Source organism: Brachionichthys hirsutus, chromosome 17 (assembly GCF_040956055.1).
Source record: "Brachionichthys hirsutus isolate HB-005 chromosome 17, CSIRO-AGI_Bhir_v1, whole genome shotgun sequence".
Classification (NCBI taxonomy): domain Eukaryota; kingdom Metazoa; phylum Chordata; class Actinopteri; order Lophiiformes; family Brachionichthyidae; genus Brachionichthys; species Brachionichthys hirsutus.
This window is the reverse complement of record NC_090913.1, coordinates 7,266,976-7,281,155: the sequence shown is the minus strand read 5'-3', so window position 1 is coordinate 7,281,155 and position 14,180 is coordinate 7,266,976. Positions and strand designations below refer to the sequence as shown.

The 14,180-nt window shown below is 42.9% G+C and overlaps 1 protein-coding gene across 1 annotated transcript; it reads right to left on the bottom strand.

Moving 5' to 3' along the window:
* Nucleotides 1–79: 79 nt before the first annotated feature.
* evpla (envoplakin a) lies at nt 80–13,412 on the bottom strand. The gene is made up of 22 exons (XM_068750571.1): nt 13,245–13,412; nt 11,288–11,387; nt 10,660–10,814; nt 10,108–10,231; nt 9,833–9,964; nt 9,636–9,677; nt 9,159–9,320; nt 8,949–9,056; nt 8,779–8,874; nt 8,508–8,618; nt 8,006–8,152; nt 7,755–7,909; nt 7,575–7,672; nt 7,275–7,444; nt 6,792–6,958; nt 6,466–6,604; nt 5,673–5,866; nt 4,780–4,930; nt 4,521–4,604; nt 4,209–4,316; nt 4,018–4,110; nt 80–3,863 (listed from the first exon to the last, which is right to left on the bottom strand). The coding sequence occupies exons 1-22, from the start codon at nt 13,298–13,300 to the stop codon at nt 480–482; spliced, it is 5,976 nt and encodes a 1,991-aa protein (XP_068606672.1). The 5' UTR covers nt 13,301–13,412; the 3' UTR covers nt 80–479.
* Between the last annotated feature and the right edge of the window lie 768 nt (nt 13,413–14,180).

Below are 14,180 nucleotides of genomic sequence, written 5' to 3'. Positions count from 1 at the left end.
CCAAAAATGTCTGAGTGTATTGAATGTATATGGGAAAAGATTGCACAGCACTGAATATCCACGGTCTTCAACCAGTATATATTTTTTTAGATTTATTGCTGTTTGCTTCTGCATACAATAAGAAAAAAACAAGAGTGAGTGTAAAAGTGGGGATAAACATTACAGAATGAAAAACAAAACCTTGGTTAATAGCATTGCACCATGTCCCAGTGTCCCTAATACCTAATATATATATGTGTGTGTGTATGTTGTTTCAAAAAGAAAAGACGTGCCCACGTCACACATTTAAACAAATGTAGCTAAGCAGCAATCATTTTGGCTACATAGACAACCAAGCAGGAGTACTTTTCCTATATCAAAATGTACAATGTAATTAATGCATTTGATTTCACATGGATATTCTGTAATCAATTAGTAATATTTTTTTTTAACCACATCCCTCCGCAGGCCAAACACTTCCAAGTATGTTGTAAACACAACTAGAATATAGCACGCTTTGTCGAGTAGTACGATGGAATGTAACTGGAATTTTTGGAGGAGGCAGGCAGCATTGGTAAGCCTGAACTCGGGTCTGTCTTACAGCGATCCAGAGCCTGTTTGTAGTTGATTTTCTCCTTCGTGATTGGGTCTACAATGTCTTTGATGTAGTTTGACTCAGTCTGTATCTCCCTTAGCATTGTGCTGTCAATCATATTGGACTCAATGGCATCCGAGAGGCTAATTCGGCTGCCGGTTCTGGGATTGACCAGCCCTCCGGTCAGGTGCTGTATCTCCATGTAGCGAGTGCCATTATCTTTTGGCATCCAACCTTTCTGAACGGCTTCTCCCACGGACAGACATTCTCTGGTCACGGGCTCTTCAATTCCAGAATAGGCCTTTTGTGCATTGAGCAGCCTCTGGAGTTGAGTGTCCTCGATGAGGCCTCTGGCTGCTGCCTTCTGAACTGTGTATCTCTCTTTGGTGCTGATGTCAATGATGCCGCCTGTTGACGCCTGAGCCTCCAGAAGCTTTTGGGCCGTGGTGGAGTCGATGAGTTTTCGTGAGGTGGCACTGCGTATTGTAAAGCAGGTGTCAGACTGTGTGTCCATTATTCCAGCAACTGGATAGATGACTGCGGGAATGTTTGATTTCACCGTCGTGCTGGTCTTTGGGATGACCGAGTTGAACTCTGCTTGCTTCTTATTGTCACCCGCCACCAGCAAGGCAAACTCCGAGATGGACATCTTTCCTTTTTTGTACTGTTGCACATCGTACTCTGTCAGCCTGCCTTCCTTCAGGGCATCATTGATAGAGTATTGCTTTCCACTCTTGCGATCCTGCAACACAGACGTGCCCCCTTCCCGGCCGGTGGAAGTAATCTCTTCCCAGTCGCACTCCAGCTCTTGCAGCTGAATGTACTGCTGGCGATCGATCAGGCCCTGCAGGTAGGCGTCATAAGGAGACATGTCTTTTCCCGTATCTGGATCCAGGATGGTGATTTTGGTGGAGACGTTGGTCTCTTTGGTCCTCGTCTCGGCTTGGTTCTCTCTTTGCATTTGCTGCAGAAGTTCCCGGAGGGTGATGTCCCGCTGATGAATCTTGTCTTTTTCATCAAGGATTTCCCTCTCCAGATGCTGGGTGTCGGATTCCATCCGTTGGCTCTTGTGTCTGCTCATCTGCGCTCTCTCGCTCATTAGTCTGCTCTGCTGCTGGAAAGACAGACTGGTCTCCTGCCTCCTTGCCTCCAGTGCCCTGAGCTCACGCGTGAGGTCTTCCCGCTCCCTCATTAACCCGTCTTTGTTTAAAATGAGGGTATTCTCCTCCCTTGAAGAGCTGGATGTGGAGCTCTTCAAAAATGTCATCTTATCGTTGACACGTCTAATTTCATCTTCCAGGTCCTGTCTCCCAAACTTTTGCTGAGAAACTTGCTCCCTCAGGTGATCCCGCTCTGCTTCAACAGCCTGGTCTTTCTCAACACGTACAATCTCTTTGTAGACCGTCTTCTCACCAGACTTCTCTCTCCGCAGGATCTCAAGCCTTAGTGTGATGCTACGGATGTCTTTCTGGAGATTCAGGATATTGCTGGTTTCTTTGTCCATGTCTGATCGAAGACCGTTTGACATCCTCTCCAGTTTTGGGTCTCTTTCGACCTTCAGTAGCTCCTCGACTACAATGCTTTCTTCAACCGGAGGTGGGACATTTTCCAGTTGTGTGATACGCATTTGAATCTCTCTGAGTTCATATTCGGCCTGAATCCTCCTTTGGTGCTCGTCACTCTCTCTGAGGACCCTCAATTTATTATCCAGCGTCGCTTTCAGTTGCTGCAACTCTATCTCTTGTTGACGGCGTGTCTTTGTTTGATCATCCAGGTCTCTGCTGAGCTTCTCGTGCTCGACTATCTGCTTCGGGTCCCTCTGTACACGCACAACCTCTTGTACGACTATTTTCTCCTCGGGCTTCTCTCTCTCCAACTGGATGTAGATGTTTTGCAAATCAAATACCATATCCTCAGTGGTGCGCCTCACCTGTGCCTCATCCCGCACGTCTCTTCTCAAACGTTCAGCTTCTTTCTCCGTCAACGGGTCTGGTTCATACTTGATGACGTCTCTGGTGATGACCTTGGTCTCTATCTTGGACCTCAAAGCCTTCCATTCGTCTCTATCGTGCCTTAGTTGCCTCACTTTGTCAAGGAGGGAATTGTAAACGGTGTGTAAATGGTTCAGCTGATCATTTAGCCTCTGAATCTCTCTCTCATTTTCGGGGCTTCGCTCCTCCTTGACCACCTCTTGGTAGACTTCCTTCAGCTCCACCTTTGGCTTCTCATTACGGAGGACAGTCAGCTCAGACATGACCAGTGAGATCTCCCTGTTCTGATCAGAGAGTTGCTTGTCAAGGTCTTGTATGTTTTTCCGGAGGCGCACGATCTCCAATTCTGTGTTGGGATCCACTCGGTAGATCTCATGAACGGTTTCCTTCACCTCAATTTTCGGCTTCTTGAGTTGAACTTCTTGATACTGGCTTTGGAGCACTGTCAGGTCTCTGGACAAAGAGTTATTTCCAATCATTTCTTCTTCAATACCTCCTCGAATCCTCTTCGATTCAATGATGAGCTCAGGATCTTGTTCAATCTTTGTCACTTCCTTAGTAATGACCTTTGGCTTGATGTTGGGAATGTACCTCTCAAGTGAATTAATCGTGCTCCTTGTTTGGAATATTTCATCATTAAGAATCTTGCTCCTGTTGCCCTCATTGGAAATGTCCGTCTCAAATGTTCGAACTGCTCTCAGCATTTCTGGATCCTGCTCCACTTTCACCACTTCTTTCTTCACGATCTTCTCTTTGATAGGACGTTTCTTTTGCTGGAGAATTGTGACTTCTGTCTTCATATGAATCTCATCCCCCTCTCTAACTACTATGTCGTCTCTCACCCTGTGGATTTCGTCTCTCAGCCTCGCAAGTTCCAAATCCAGCTGAGGATCCCTCTCAAACTCCGTTACCTCTCTGGTGACCAGTTTGGGTTTAGCGTTTTTCAAGTTTTCCTCCACAAGAATGATTTTCTGGTTTATCTCTTCAACGTCAGTCTGTATGATTCTTCGTCTCATAACCTCCTCGTTCACATTGGCTTGCAGATCAGTCAGCTCACTTTGCAGTTTTGGGTCACGGTAGTACTCGAGTATTTCCTTCTCCACAATGCGCTCCACTCCTTTACGGCTTTTCAATGATGTCATCCTCTCTTTAAAGGTTCTCAGGTCTACCTCGGCATGAGTTCTCCTATCCTTCTCTTCGTCTAGGTCACTCATCAAAGTATTTACTTCAAATGTATTCCTTTGTTGGCTTTGAAGCTGGACTTGTTGCTGGGCCACCATTTGGACTTTCTCTTCATTCTGTCACAGGAACACCAAATTATTTGATCTACAATAAGTTGTCACGCAGTGATTTGTGTTGTGACATAGCTTTGTTAGTTCCATGAAGAAAATATTTTATAGTAAGAGATGCTATATAAAGGATGGAAAACCAAAGTATTACCAGTTTCCTTACTTGTAAAATTATATTTTTAGCCAAGCCCATCTGTTTTTGCCTTTGGGTGTTTTCAGCAGTTGTTTCAGCAAAACGGTTGACCAGACTCTTTTCCTGTAATAAAGTGACACAGCATAACATTAGCATCGATTAGCTGCTATCAAATTAAACAAATATACTGTTTATTATGCTATAAATATGGGTGTCTTTACCTCTTTTTCAACAGCATCAGCCAGTGAAAATATTTCCGGTTTCCTTGCAACATTGACTTGTGCATCATCAAGGGAACTGCTGTATCTTTCTGCATTGGACTCATATTCCTGTATGGATGGGGAAAAAAATATGCTACACTTGATGGATTGAGGACAAAGTCATATATTCAGTTTATCAATTATGCACATTTTTTTATTGGAAATCCAGACCCGAGACAATGGCATTATATAATTTTTGTAATAAAATTAATTTATTTCTTATGATGCATTATCTTGCTAATAAACAATATGATTGTAATTCATAAATCTTACATTGAGTAAATTCTGCAGATCCCGAGACTGGTCAGACATTCTGTCCATGTCCTCTCCCTTCCTCCTCAGGTCATCCATCACCCTCTACGACAGAAGGGTTCAACAGATGTTAAAAAGTATAATTGATTATTAACATCTGTGATATAATAATAGGAGATTTGATGATGAAAAGTATAAAGAGCTGTGACTGTTCATATTAAAGCTTAAATGCCATTAGTTAATTGTCACATAAAGGTTCTGTATGATAAGAGACAGTTACCTCTTGGGATCTCTGCTTGTCAGTGACTTGAGACAAATCATCGCTGCGGTTGATCTGGTTTGTTGGCAGGTTTTCCAAGAAGGAGTTTAATGACTTGCTTGTGCTCTGGAATTGCTGGTTCTTGGCATCAGTCGCTTGTAAGATATTTTTTCTGAGAAAATGAACGAATAGTACAGACATTTAGAATTTTAAAATCCCTACATGTATGACTTTCACATTTAACGGACTGGTGACTAGCTCAGGTTTGGCTTTTGTTCGTCTTGTAACTTTTTCTAACTTTTATTATTGTCTGAGGTATCCATCGAACTTTGTTCATAGATTATGTGTTTTAAATATTTTTTTAAACTACAGATAAAATGGAGCAGCTCATAATAGATGGAACGCTCACCATCAATAGGCCCCCATTGATCCTAATAACCTTTCTATGGAAACTGTGTTTGGTATATATTTGAATAACATAAAAAGTTCACTCTTTCCAGACTTCCCTTGCCCCTCAGACACCTCCTCCAACTCTTCCAGGGGAATCCCAAGACGTTCCCAGGCCAGCCGAGAAACAGTCTCTCCAGCATGTCTTAGGTCTTCCCTGGGGCCCCCTCCCAGTGGGACATGCCTGGAACACCTCCCCCCCCCCATACTCCCAACGCACCCCCCACAAGATCTAGTAATAGACCGTTACGGTATATCTTACACAGAATATCATGCATGTTAATTTTTTTCTTTTCCTCCAATGCAATCATTTTGTGACGCTTTTAGTTCTTCTTGTGACTTGTATAATTGTGTAATACTGTATATCTATGTATATCTGTGTATCGGAGAGAGTAAAATGATCTTTGTTCTGGTTTTCTTGATCAACCAATGCGACTGAACGGATTTGTCCGCAGACAGAGTCTCACCTATCATGCAGCTCATTGGCCACGAATGCATAGCGGGTCTGCAGCTGCTTGACATCTGACTTCTGGCGCTGGATGTCTGGACAGCTTTCATTGTAGCCCTTTTGCAGAGAGCTGCAGAGCTGTTCTGTGATCTCAAGGTCCTGACTCAGCTTCTTCATGTCTCCCTGTGCTGCTGCCACAGGTTTTTGCTGAGTCTGAATACAGCAAAAAAGACATGCAATTTAAAGAACACTGAGTGGGAGATCTGTGAAAACTATTCTTCTAAAGTGTTGTGATAAACGATAACAAAAACTGACCAAGTATTTGTACATTTTATATCTTTGTTCAGAAGCTGACAGAAGTGTCTGACACTTTTCAAATTATATTGAAAACGTTCAAATTTTTTACAACAGAGATGTTTGTTTATTTAATTTAGTACAAGTAGCACGTGTAAAAATTAAACTACATTTGTTTTTTGCTGTAGGGCGGCCCGGTGGCGCAGTGGTAAGCGCTGTTGCCTCACAGCAAGGAGGTTCTCGGGACTTGTGGCCGTGGGTTCTCTCAATGTAGGGTGCAGAGAATTGGACATTTTGAATCGATCAATCAGAGAGCAGAGTTAGATCACCTGCTTGCCAAAGCGCTTCCATGGATGTATTTGGCAGGCGTTATTCAAACAGGAAATAGGTAGTATTCAGAGAAAATTCAACCCAATGCCATTTGGAAACAATGTTCTTCATATAGAGAGCCACCAAAGTCAAAGTCACCTACTGTATGTGGTTGAAGATGTGGAATGTGGAATTGCAAGTTGTCTCACCTGCACATCCCAAATGCGGTCTTTAATGGCATTTGGTGAATCAGGAATTGGACCATCATCACTCAGTTTTCTCTCAAATCCAGACACCAGGTCATCCACCTTTTGAATCTGATTCTGAAGGTTGAGGGATGCATTCGCCCTAAAAAGAATAGTAAAAAATAAATAAAAAAAGAACCAAGATAACTGGACTGAGTAACAATGAAATGTACCCCTATGAAACTATAACAGACGCAAGACGAATATTTCCCTTTTTTGTCTTTTACATTCTGTGTGGTAAATTCCTCCAGATCATTTTATGCAACTTTCAAAAGAAAATAAATGCGTACTTCTTCTTGTAGAGGTCAGAAAGTGCTTCAAGTCTCTCCCGTTTGTTTTCTGCGGCACTCAGCTTAAGTGGCAGATCAGAAGACGGGTTGCTGGACAGCAGAGGTTGCAGATCAGCCTGAGCTGCCAGCTTCTGCCGCTCTGCATCCTGCAGAGCCTTGGCAGCTTCCTGTGAGGGACGTGTGAAGAAGCTTCAGATACTGACTCGAATACGGACACTGTAGGGTTCAACAAGACTCCAACTCATCTAGGGCTGCAAAGAAGCTAGGAAATCTCACTGATTGAAAACAGTCGTGGATGTTACATGCGATAGGAGCGTGAGTTCTTTGTTAAGGGTATTTGTTTGGAATTAAGACATTCTTGTCGTGGAAAAGTCAAAAACGTGAAAATGTGTTGCCTCATTTGCAGCCACGATACAACGTCCTGGAAAACGACAGGCTTTTTCGAATGGCCGGTAGCTACAGTCGATTTCTGTGACGTCTCACCTCTTGGTCCCTCAGCCTCTTCTTCAGGTCTCCAATTCGGTCGGAGCGGTTCAGTGGGCTTCGCATTTGGTTCAGCATGTTTTGTTCAGCTTTGGCCAAGTCACTATCCAGCTTGTCCACCTGCTGAGTCAGGGCCACCGCTTTGGGATCCGGAGCAGATGACACTGGGCCTGGATGAGGAAACAGGAACATTTAATTACATATTATCTTATCTGATTGCAGACTGAAGTAAAGAAAAAAAATATCTAATGCAACTTGTGTAAAGTTTTCTAATCAAGGTTGCCATTCAAAGACAATGACCTGATTTTAGGGCTTTGACGGCTTCTGGTTTGTGATTCTTCACAGATTCTGCCAGAGCAGCTCTTTGCCTCTTGATTTCGGCCAGTTCATCACCCAACCTATTTATTTAAAGGAAGGTACAAATAGATTTTTGACATATTCTTGCTTTGACCGTTGTGCAGACACAGTGGCGTGACTTACTGGTCCACTCTGTCAATGGACTCTCCATCAGGTGGTGGGATCTGGAAGCATACTCCTGGGAAGGTTTTTGTTGAACCATCAGGTACGATAATGTCCCATTCTTCTTGGTTGGCGTTCGACTTCATTGATAGCTTTTCCCCTCTTGACAGGTTGGCCTGTGTGGCACATCCTCAAAGGTTTAGACAAGACTGAAACACCTCGGATGTGGATATTTATCGCTCTCAAAATGATCGACGGTGAAGAAGCCCAACCTTATTCGTCTCCCAGTCACACAGAGACTCCACTATGATGGGCCTTCTTGGGGGGGTACGCCGCTGCTTCAGTGGGCTGATGGAGGTGCTGCGTTTCCTGAGGTCTGCCAGCTGCTCCTCACAGTTCTGAACAGTCTTCTCCTCAGCCTGCCGGAGGTGGGAAACGCTCATATTATAGTAGATGTTAGCGAATACCCAGCTTTATCCTGTGATAATATAATATTAATAATATAATATTTTTTTTCTTTGTGTCAAAGAAGCTATTTCCTAGAAATTCCTTTTTATATAAACGATCTATAAACAATGGAAGAAACAGCCAGAGACATTTTCATATAACTAAATGAGAACATATTATGAATATACAGTAAGAAACCAAAAGCATGACTTTCCCATAACGTTTTCCACTTCTTCCTTCGTCTTCCTTCCTTTTCCTCTTCATACGCAAATAAACTTTGCGGTATTTGATCTCTGTAATCGTGACACAGAAAGCTTTCCCCTGTACCTCGAGCTGCAGCAGTGTCGCCGACTTGCTCATCTTGTTGATGGCGGTGGGATCCATGCTGTTGTTGAGTTTGGTCAGGGTCTCTGACATTCGGTCTGTATCCATCTGATACTGGAGAATTGTGCAAAATCACATTGTCACAAATGTCTGAATGAAACCCAGGAGTCATTGCCATATATAGACATGCATTCTGTATTAGGACTTTCTGCAGCTTGAGTCAAATGCAGATTGCGCTCAAGACAAAATGTGCTGTATGCTGTCCCATATTTACCCTTTTGTATTCCTCCACATTGTCCAGGTGTGTCTCTTGACAAATGCAGAGATTGAGGAATTTCTGCCACTCGTTTCTCACCGCATCTCTCTGTACCTGGAAATGTAACGTAGCGTTATACACTTTGGCCTTCATGTGTTGAACGCAGTGTCCCTCTGGGTTAAAGCTACCTTTATGGTCTCACTGGCAGGGTGTTTCATTTCAACAAGTCTGTCTCCTTCCTCCTGAATTTTGTTCACATCAGTCTCGTGCAACAGCAGATTGTTGTTCTTGAAGTTCTGGTTGGGATTAAAACAAGGTCACCTCGTGAAGATGTCATTTTAGTTGTTTAGTTGCTGCCGAAGGGGCAGCTAATGGGGATGCAAGTAAATAAACCTGACCTCATATTGCCTGCGGACGTCAGGTGGGTCGGCCATGTGATCACTCCAGTCCTGCTTTTTGATTTTACTCTGCTCTTCTCCCAGGAAGTCCAATTCCTTGTTGCAGTTCTGCATGTATTCATACAGGCTGTTCAGGTAGTGGCGACGCCAATTGGAGTTTTCCTGGGGATGAAAAAGGTCACATTTTTTGAAACTCTAGAGGCGCAGACATTTTTGTCTGGAGAGAGAGAGAAGTGTATCTCTTGTTGTTGGGAAATGGATAATCCATTTATATAGGCTGTGTTTTATTATCAGCTATCACTATGATGACGATGAAGGATTTGATACATGAGCAGAAGAAAATTAAATGTATGTTTGACATTAATTGTAAAATTCTAAAAATGCATTACAATAAAGACTAATAATAATTAGATTTCTGTCACGAGATATTTCTTGTCTTTATGGGTTTTCATTATAAATGTGACCAACTCGACTCACCAGCAGATTGTTGTACTGTTTCTTCATGGTGGTGTATTGCTCCTTTAAGACAAGAGGGGACAATGCCTTATAAGAAACAGTTTGCAGAGGACGACAGGCTGGACAGGAGCAGCTCTGTTTCGCTACTGTTTAGGGGATGCTTTGTGTATTTATGGCCTCCAGATTATATATGTTTCCATGTAAACACAGTTGGTCACCTTGCTCCCCGCTGAGCTGATACAGAGCTGTGAGTTGTAGACTTCAATCTCTTTGTGCAGGATGTTGTGAGTAGCGATCTGCTTCTCCAGGTCTGCCATGGAAGGACCAAAATCATCTGCGCTCACCGCTTTCTGAGAACAAAACACACCACAGCAATAGAGGCAATGTCAAGACAAGACAGCCACCAGAGGGGAAGTGAGCCGTGCTATTCTTTAAACCGGAAAAAAGGTATCAATTCTGCGTTTTCAAGGACAATTGTTTTTTGTGGACGCACTTGTTTCTCGATAAAAAGAGGCCCCCAGTCGATTCGGGGCATCAGCGACACGTCGTCAATCTGCTCATAGATGTCTCGGTAGAAGCTGCAGTCCTTCAGCCAGCGGTTGTGGAGGAGGAGGACACTGAAGACACAGGGGAGACAAAAAAGAAACAACTTCATATTCATGGAGACCCAGAGTCTGTAAATCATTCTGAAATAATTGTAAGAATAAAGGCTGACTGAATATTACAATCTGGAAATAAAAAAATAACAAATGCAGTTTTCTTTTGCGTCTTTCTTTGTTCATGGTAAATGTCTCTTGCATGCATAGCACCCCTTCAGCATCCCCAAGAACCTGTGGCGACGACGCAATGATGAAATATGAAGTAAAATTCAGCGCACCTTCCCTGAAGTGGCGCCGCCACTGATTAAATGTCATATTCATTTAAAATGTTCCTATATATATATATATATATATTAGCTAACTGGATTGGTGCACACACTTCACCACCTCCAGTGGGCAGTCATACTGCAAGTCTTCTGCATTGTATTTATCCTGTCATCACTCACTCGGTCTCTATCTCCCTCGCCTCTTGGTGTCCCAGTTTCTTGGCTTGGTCGACATCCAGGAAAAGGGTCTTCAGCAGACCCTCAGCCTCGCCCAGCTTTGTCGATATCTCTTCCTGATGTTTAACGGGCAAGTCGTTCTTGTCATTTTCAGCATCCTGTCAGAAGCAGCCAGGTGTTAGGGTAATTGGGTTGTTGTTGTTTTTTGGGTTTCCAGTACAAGTTTCATCATGCAAGTGGGAGGAGGTCGTTGTATGTGGAGCAATCAAAAGTATAAATGCCCAGGCATCATCACATAAAATTCTGCACATGAATCTGAATCTGGGTCATTTCACAAATATTTGGAGAGGGTTAATATCTAATGGTCACAGTGCAGTACCAGAGAAGCTAAATACATGACAAGCTAAGAATTACTAAATGCAAATCCATAATGTATGTGTGAAACAGCAGGAGATTCAAGTATGGATCCACTTCCATGCTAGGTATGATTAAAATCGACAGATCCATGAAAGGTTTGATCACTATGGAGACATCACATCATGTGTACTATGCCCTGGGTTTAATGATCAACCAGTGATTGATGGAGGAGGTGCAGGCATGGGATAATGTGTGTGTGTTCGTGTTTTCTCACCACGGCCAGCAGGTCCTCCGACCGGAGGATGTCTTTCTCCACCTGGTCGGCATTCTGTTGCATCTGGGTAACCAGCGTTTTCAGGTTGCTGGTGTCATTCCTGCATGGCGAGGACAGAAGTGCATGCATGTTATGTGTTCCTGAGACTTTTTAAAGTGGACCACTGACGAAACACAGAACAACCCTTGTTTTTAGAGCTGCTACATTTCCCTGGATGATTTCCCTGTTATGTGTTTGATACAGAAAACAATGGCGTGTACATTTTTAAACATTTTATTTAACATTTCATGACACAGTGCTGTTATAACTGCAGGTCCTTTAGTTTACGGAACATATTTCCACATATATTTTGTTTGGCTCATCCTGGCTGTTGCAGATCCACGGCATGTTGTCGTACCTGATTCCTCTGGTCGGGTACACCTCCTTCGGTCTTTATTCTACATTGCTGCCAAATACATTTCCATATCATAAAATAAAGGGCCTACCTTTTCTACGACCCATAAGCATGCAACATTTACATTCCAGATTTACTTCTTAACTTTCTCGGCAGAAACAAGAGTAGGAAATCACCTATTTGAACTGAGTGTGACAGTTTAGAGGACTTTGAACAGAGTATATCCGGTATGCTTTAACAGGTGGTGTCTATTTAAACATGCTTGTGCAGCTTGCATTGACTAATATAATCTTAGAGCAACAAGTAAAAGATTGGAAGAAAGTAGTCTCATTTAGCAGCTTTCCTTTCGTCTTTTCTCATCCCCGCCTTGTGTTCTTGTGACCGCCATCGACCAATGCATGCTCAGTATGTTAAAAATGTTGCACCCTCATGAAATGACTGAAACGCCCTTATGGCAAACCTAAAGCAGGTGCATTATTATTATTATTTTTTTTTTAATGATAGAACCACAGAGGAATGCAGAAACGTTCTCCTGCTCTGACTCATCGATCTGGTTCTGCAGCCGCTCCGACAATGGCCTCCCTATGCCGGCTCCCAGCAGGAGAGACAGGTTTGTTCTGTATAGACACAGACACATCAAGTCCACACACAGAAATGAGTTCTTAACCTTTTAGTTAAAGAGTGATTTTAACAAATGTTTATCTGACCAGGGATGAGCAGACATTAAATGCCGATCAACCATCGGAGGAGAAAGTGTGCTGATTACAGCGCAGCCTTATTTACGGAACCCCTTCACGAACATCTCCATCTCTATCTGACAGAATGCACTCTTTAAAATACAAATACTGGTGTGAGTAAGGAAAGTCTTAATAGTGAGTGTTTAGATCACATTTATGAATGGCCATAGCAACAAGCAGCTAACAGCTAAAAATGAATGGACTTCAAGGCAGGATAACTGGATTGGCCACATAATTTCTAAGGGCTTGTCTGCACTTTTCAAGTTTGTGTGTTCAAATTATTCTAATTTTTAGTTTTAATGATCAGACAAAACTAAAAAAACTCCACAGGCTTTAGAATATTCTGATTATTCTAAAAACATTTTACACTGGCTAATTAATGATTATTAAAAGAAATACATAACCTGACACATAACCAGGAACTTTGGCAACTTAGATTTCTTCATCAGGTTGCAGGCAGTTATCCTCCTGCAACCCAGATTCTTGTCTCTCTGTGACTTTGCCTTGTGGACATACTTTTTGTTAGTTCCACCCGTTGTCTTAAAAGCATCCCGACAAAGTAAACACAAACACAAGCCTCATCAACAGACTGGAGAACATTTCGCAATCCCTGAGGATGAATTCAAGAGGAGGATGGAATGGAATGGTGAGAAAGACTTTCATTGAAAACAGTAAGCAGATCACAGCAGTCAGACAAACCGAGGACAGCAGCACGCATAGGGAACATGACACAGCTTCTCACTGGGGAGGGACAGGAAGAGGGGGGGAGACATGACCGAGATGCATTCACATATCACATTCATTAAATCCACAGGGAAAGACTCACTTGGTGCTCTTGGCTGACTTGCGCGTATTCAACCTGTCTTTCCTTTTCTTGAACATCTTGAGGTCGAACAAAGGGCCCCCTAAACTTCTCACTCTCTCTCTCCTACTCCTTCTTTGCCTCTGTCCTTCTCACCCTGTGGCTCCCACTGTGTCTTTCCTCACCCTTTGGTTGCTCTCAAACACACTCACAGTCATGTCAATGCATCGGATGCGCCTCCCACAACAGGTTAGCAGGTGTGTCACCGCCCCCACGTCCACACAGTGGGATAGGACTGGACCAACCAGTTCCCTGCATTCCCCTTCTCTGGCATGTCTTTTTCATCTGGTTCCCTGACACGCTCTTATTCTTTTTTTTTTATTTTTATCTTGGGCCCTTTATTTATTATCAGTTATAATACTTTGAATGTTTCAAAGAATAATTGGAGCGTAACTTTTTTTTTCTTCCATATTGATGAACCCACACTATGGAAATGGGTTCAAAATCTCCTATCGATAACTAACAAATCAATTAAATTAAAATAAATATGGAAGGAGTGGACAATTAATGGGTTGTAGCCAAGTCTGTTATTTTTATTTGTCTAGATTTTGTCCATCCCTTCCCTGATTTTTTTAAATTATTATTTATGTTCACAGGTTAGCGGACGCGATACATTTCCATAAATGGGAATAATGGGATGGGAAAATTCAGTCAGAACAGACTGCAGTAATTCTGGTGCCAGTCATGGAGTTTGATCACTGATGAAGTGTCCTTTACTCAACTGGCTCGTGCAGTGACTCCCAGTTTAACAGGAGAATCAGCACAGAGAGGCAATCGGGGCAAGAACGCAGATCTTTCCAAAACTGGGGCAAGTTCTGCAAGAATGATGAGGCCTAAATGGCCAACGGGGGCGGCTGAAATGCTGCAAACAGTAGCACGGACCCTGGCGAGACGCAGGAG

Coding starts and splice junctions, on each gene's coding strand:
- evpla (XM_068750571.1), bottom strand. CDS start 13,300: ATGTTCAAGAAAAGGAAAGACAGGTTGAATACGCGCAAGTCAGCCAAG. Junction 4,931..5,672: donor GCCAATGAGCTGCATGATAG/GTGAGACTCTGT, acceptor TCATTTTCTCAG/AAAAAATATCTTACAAGCGA. Junction 4,111..4,208: donor CTGATGCTGTTGAAAAAGAG/GTAAAGACACCC, acceptor ACTTTATTACAG/GAAAAGAGTCTGGTCAACCG.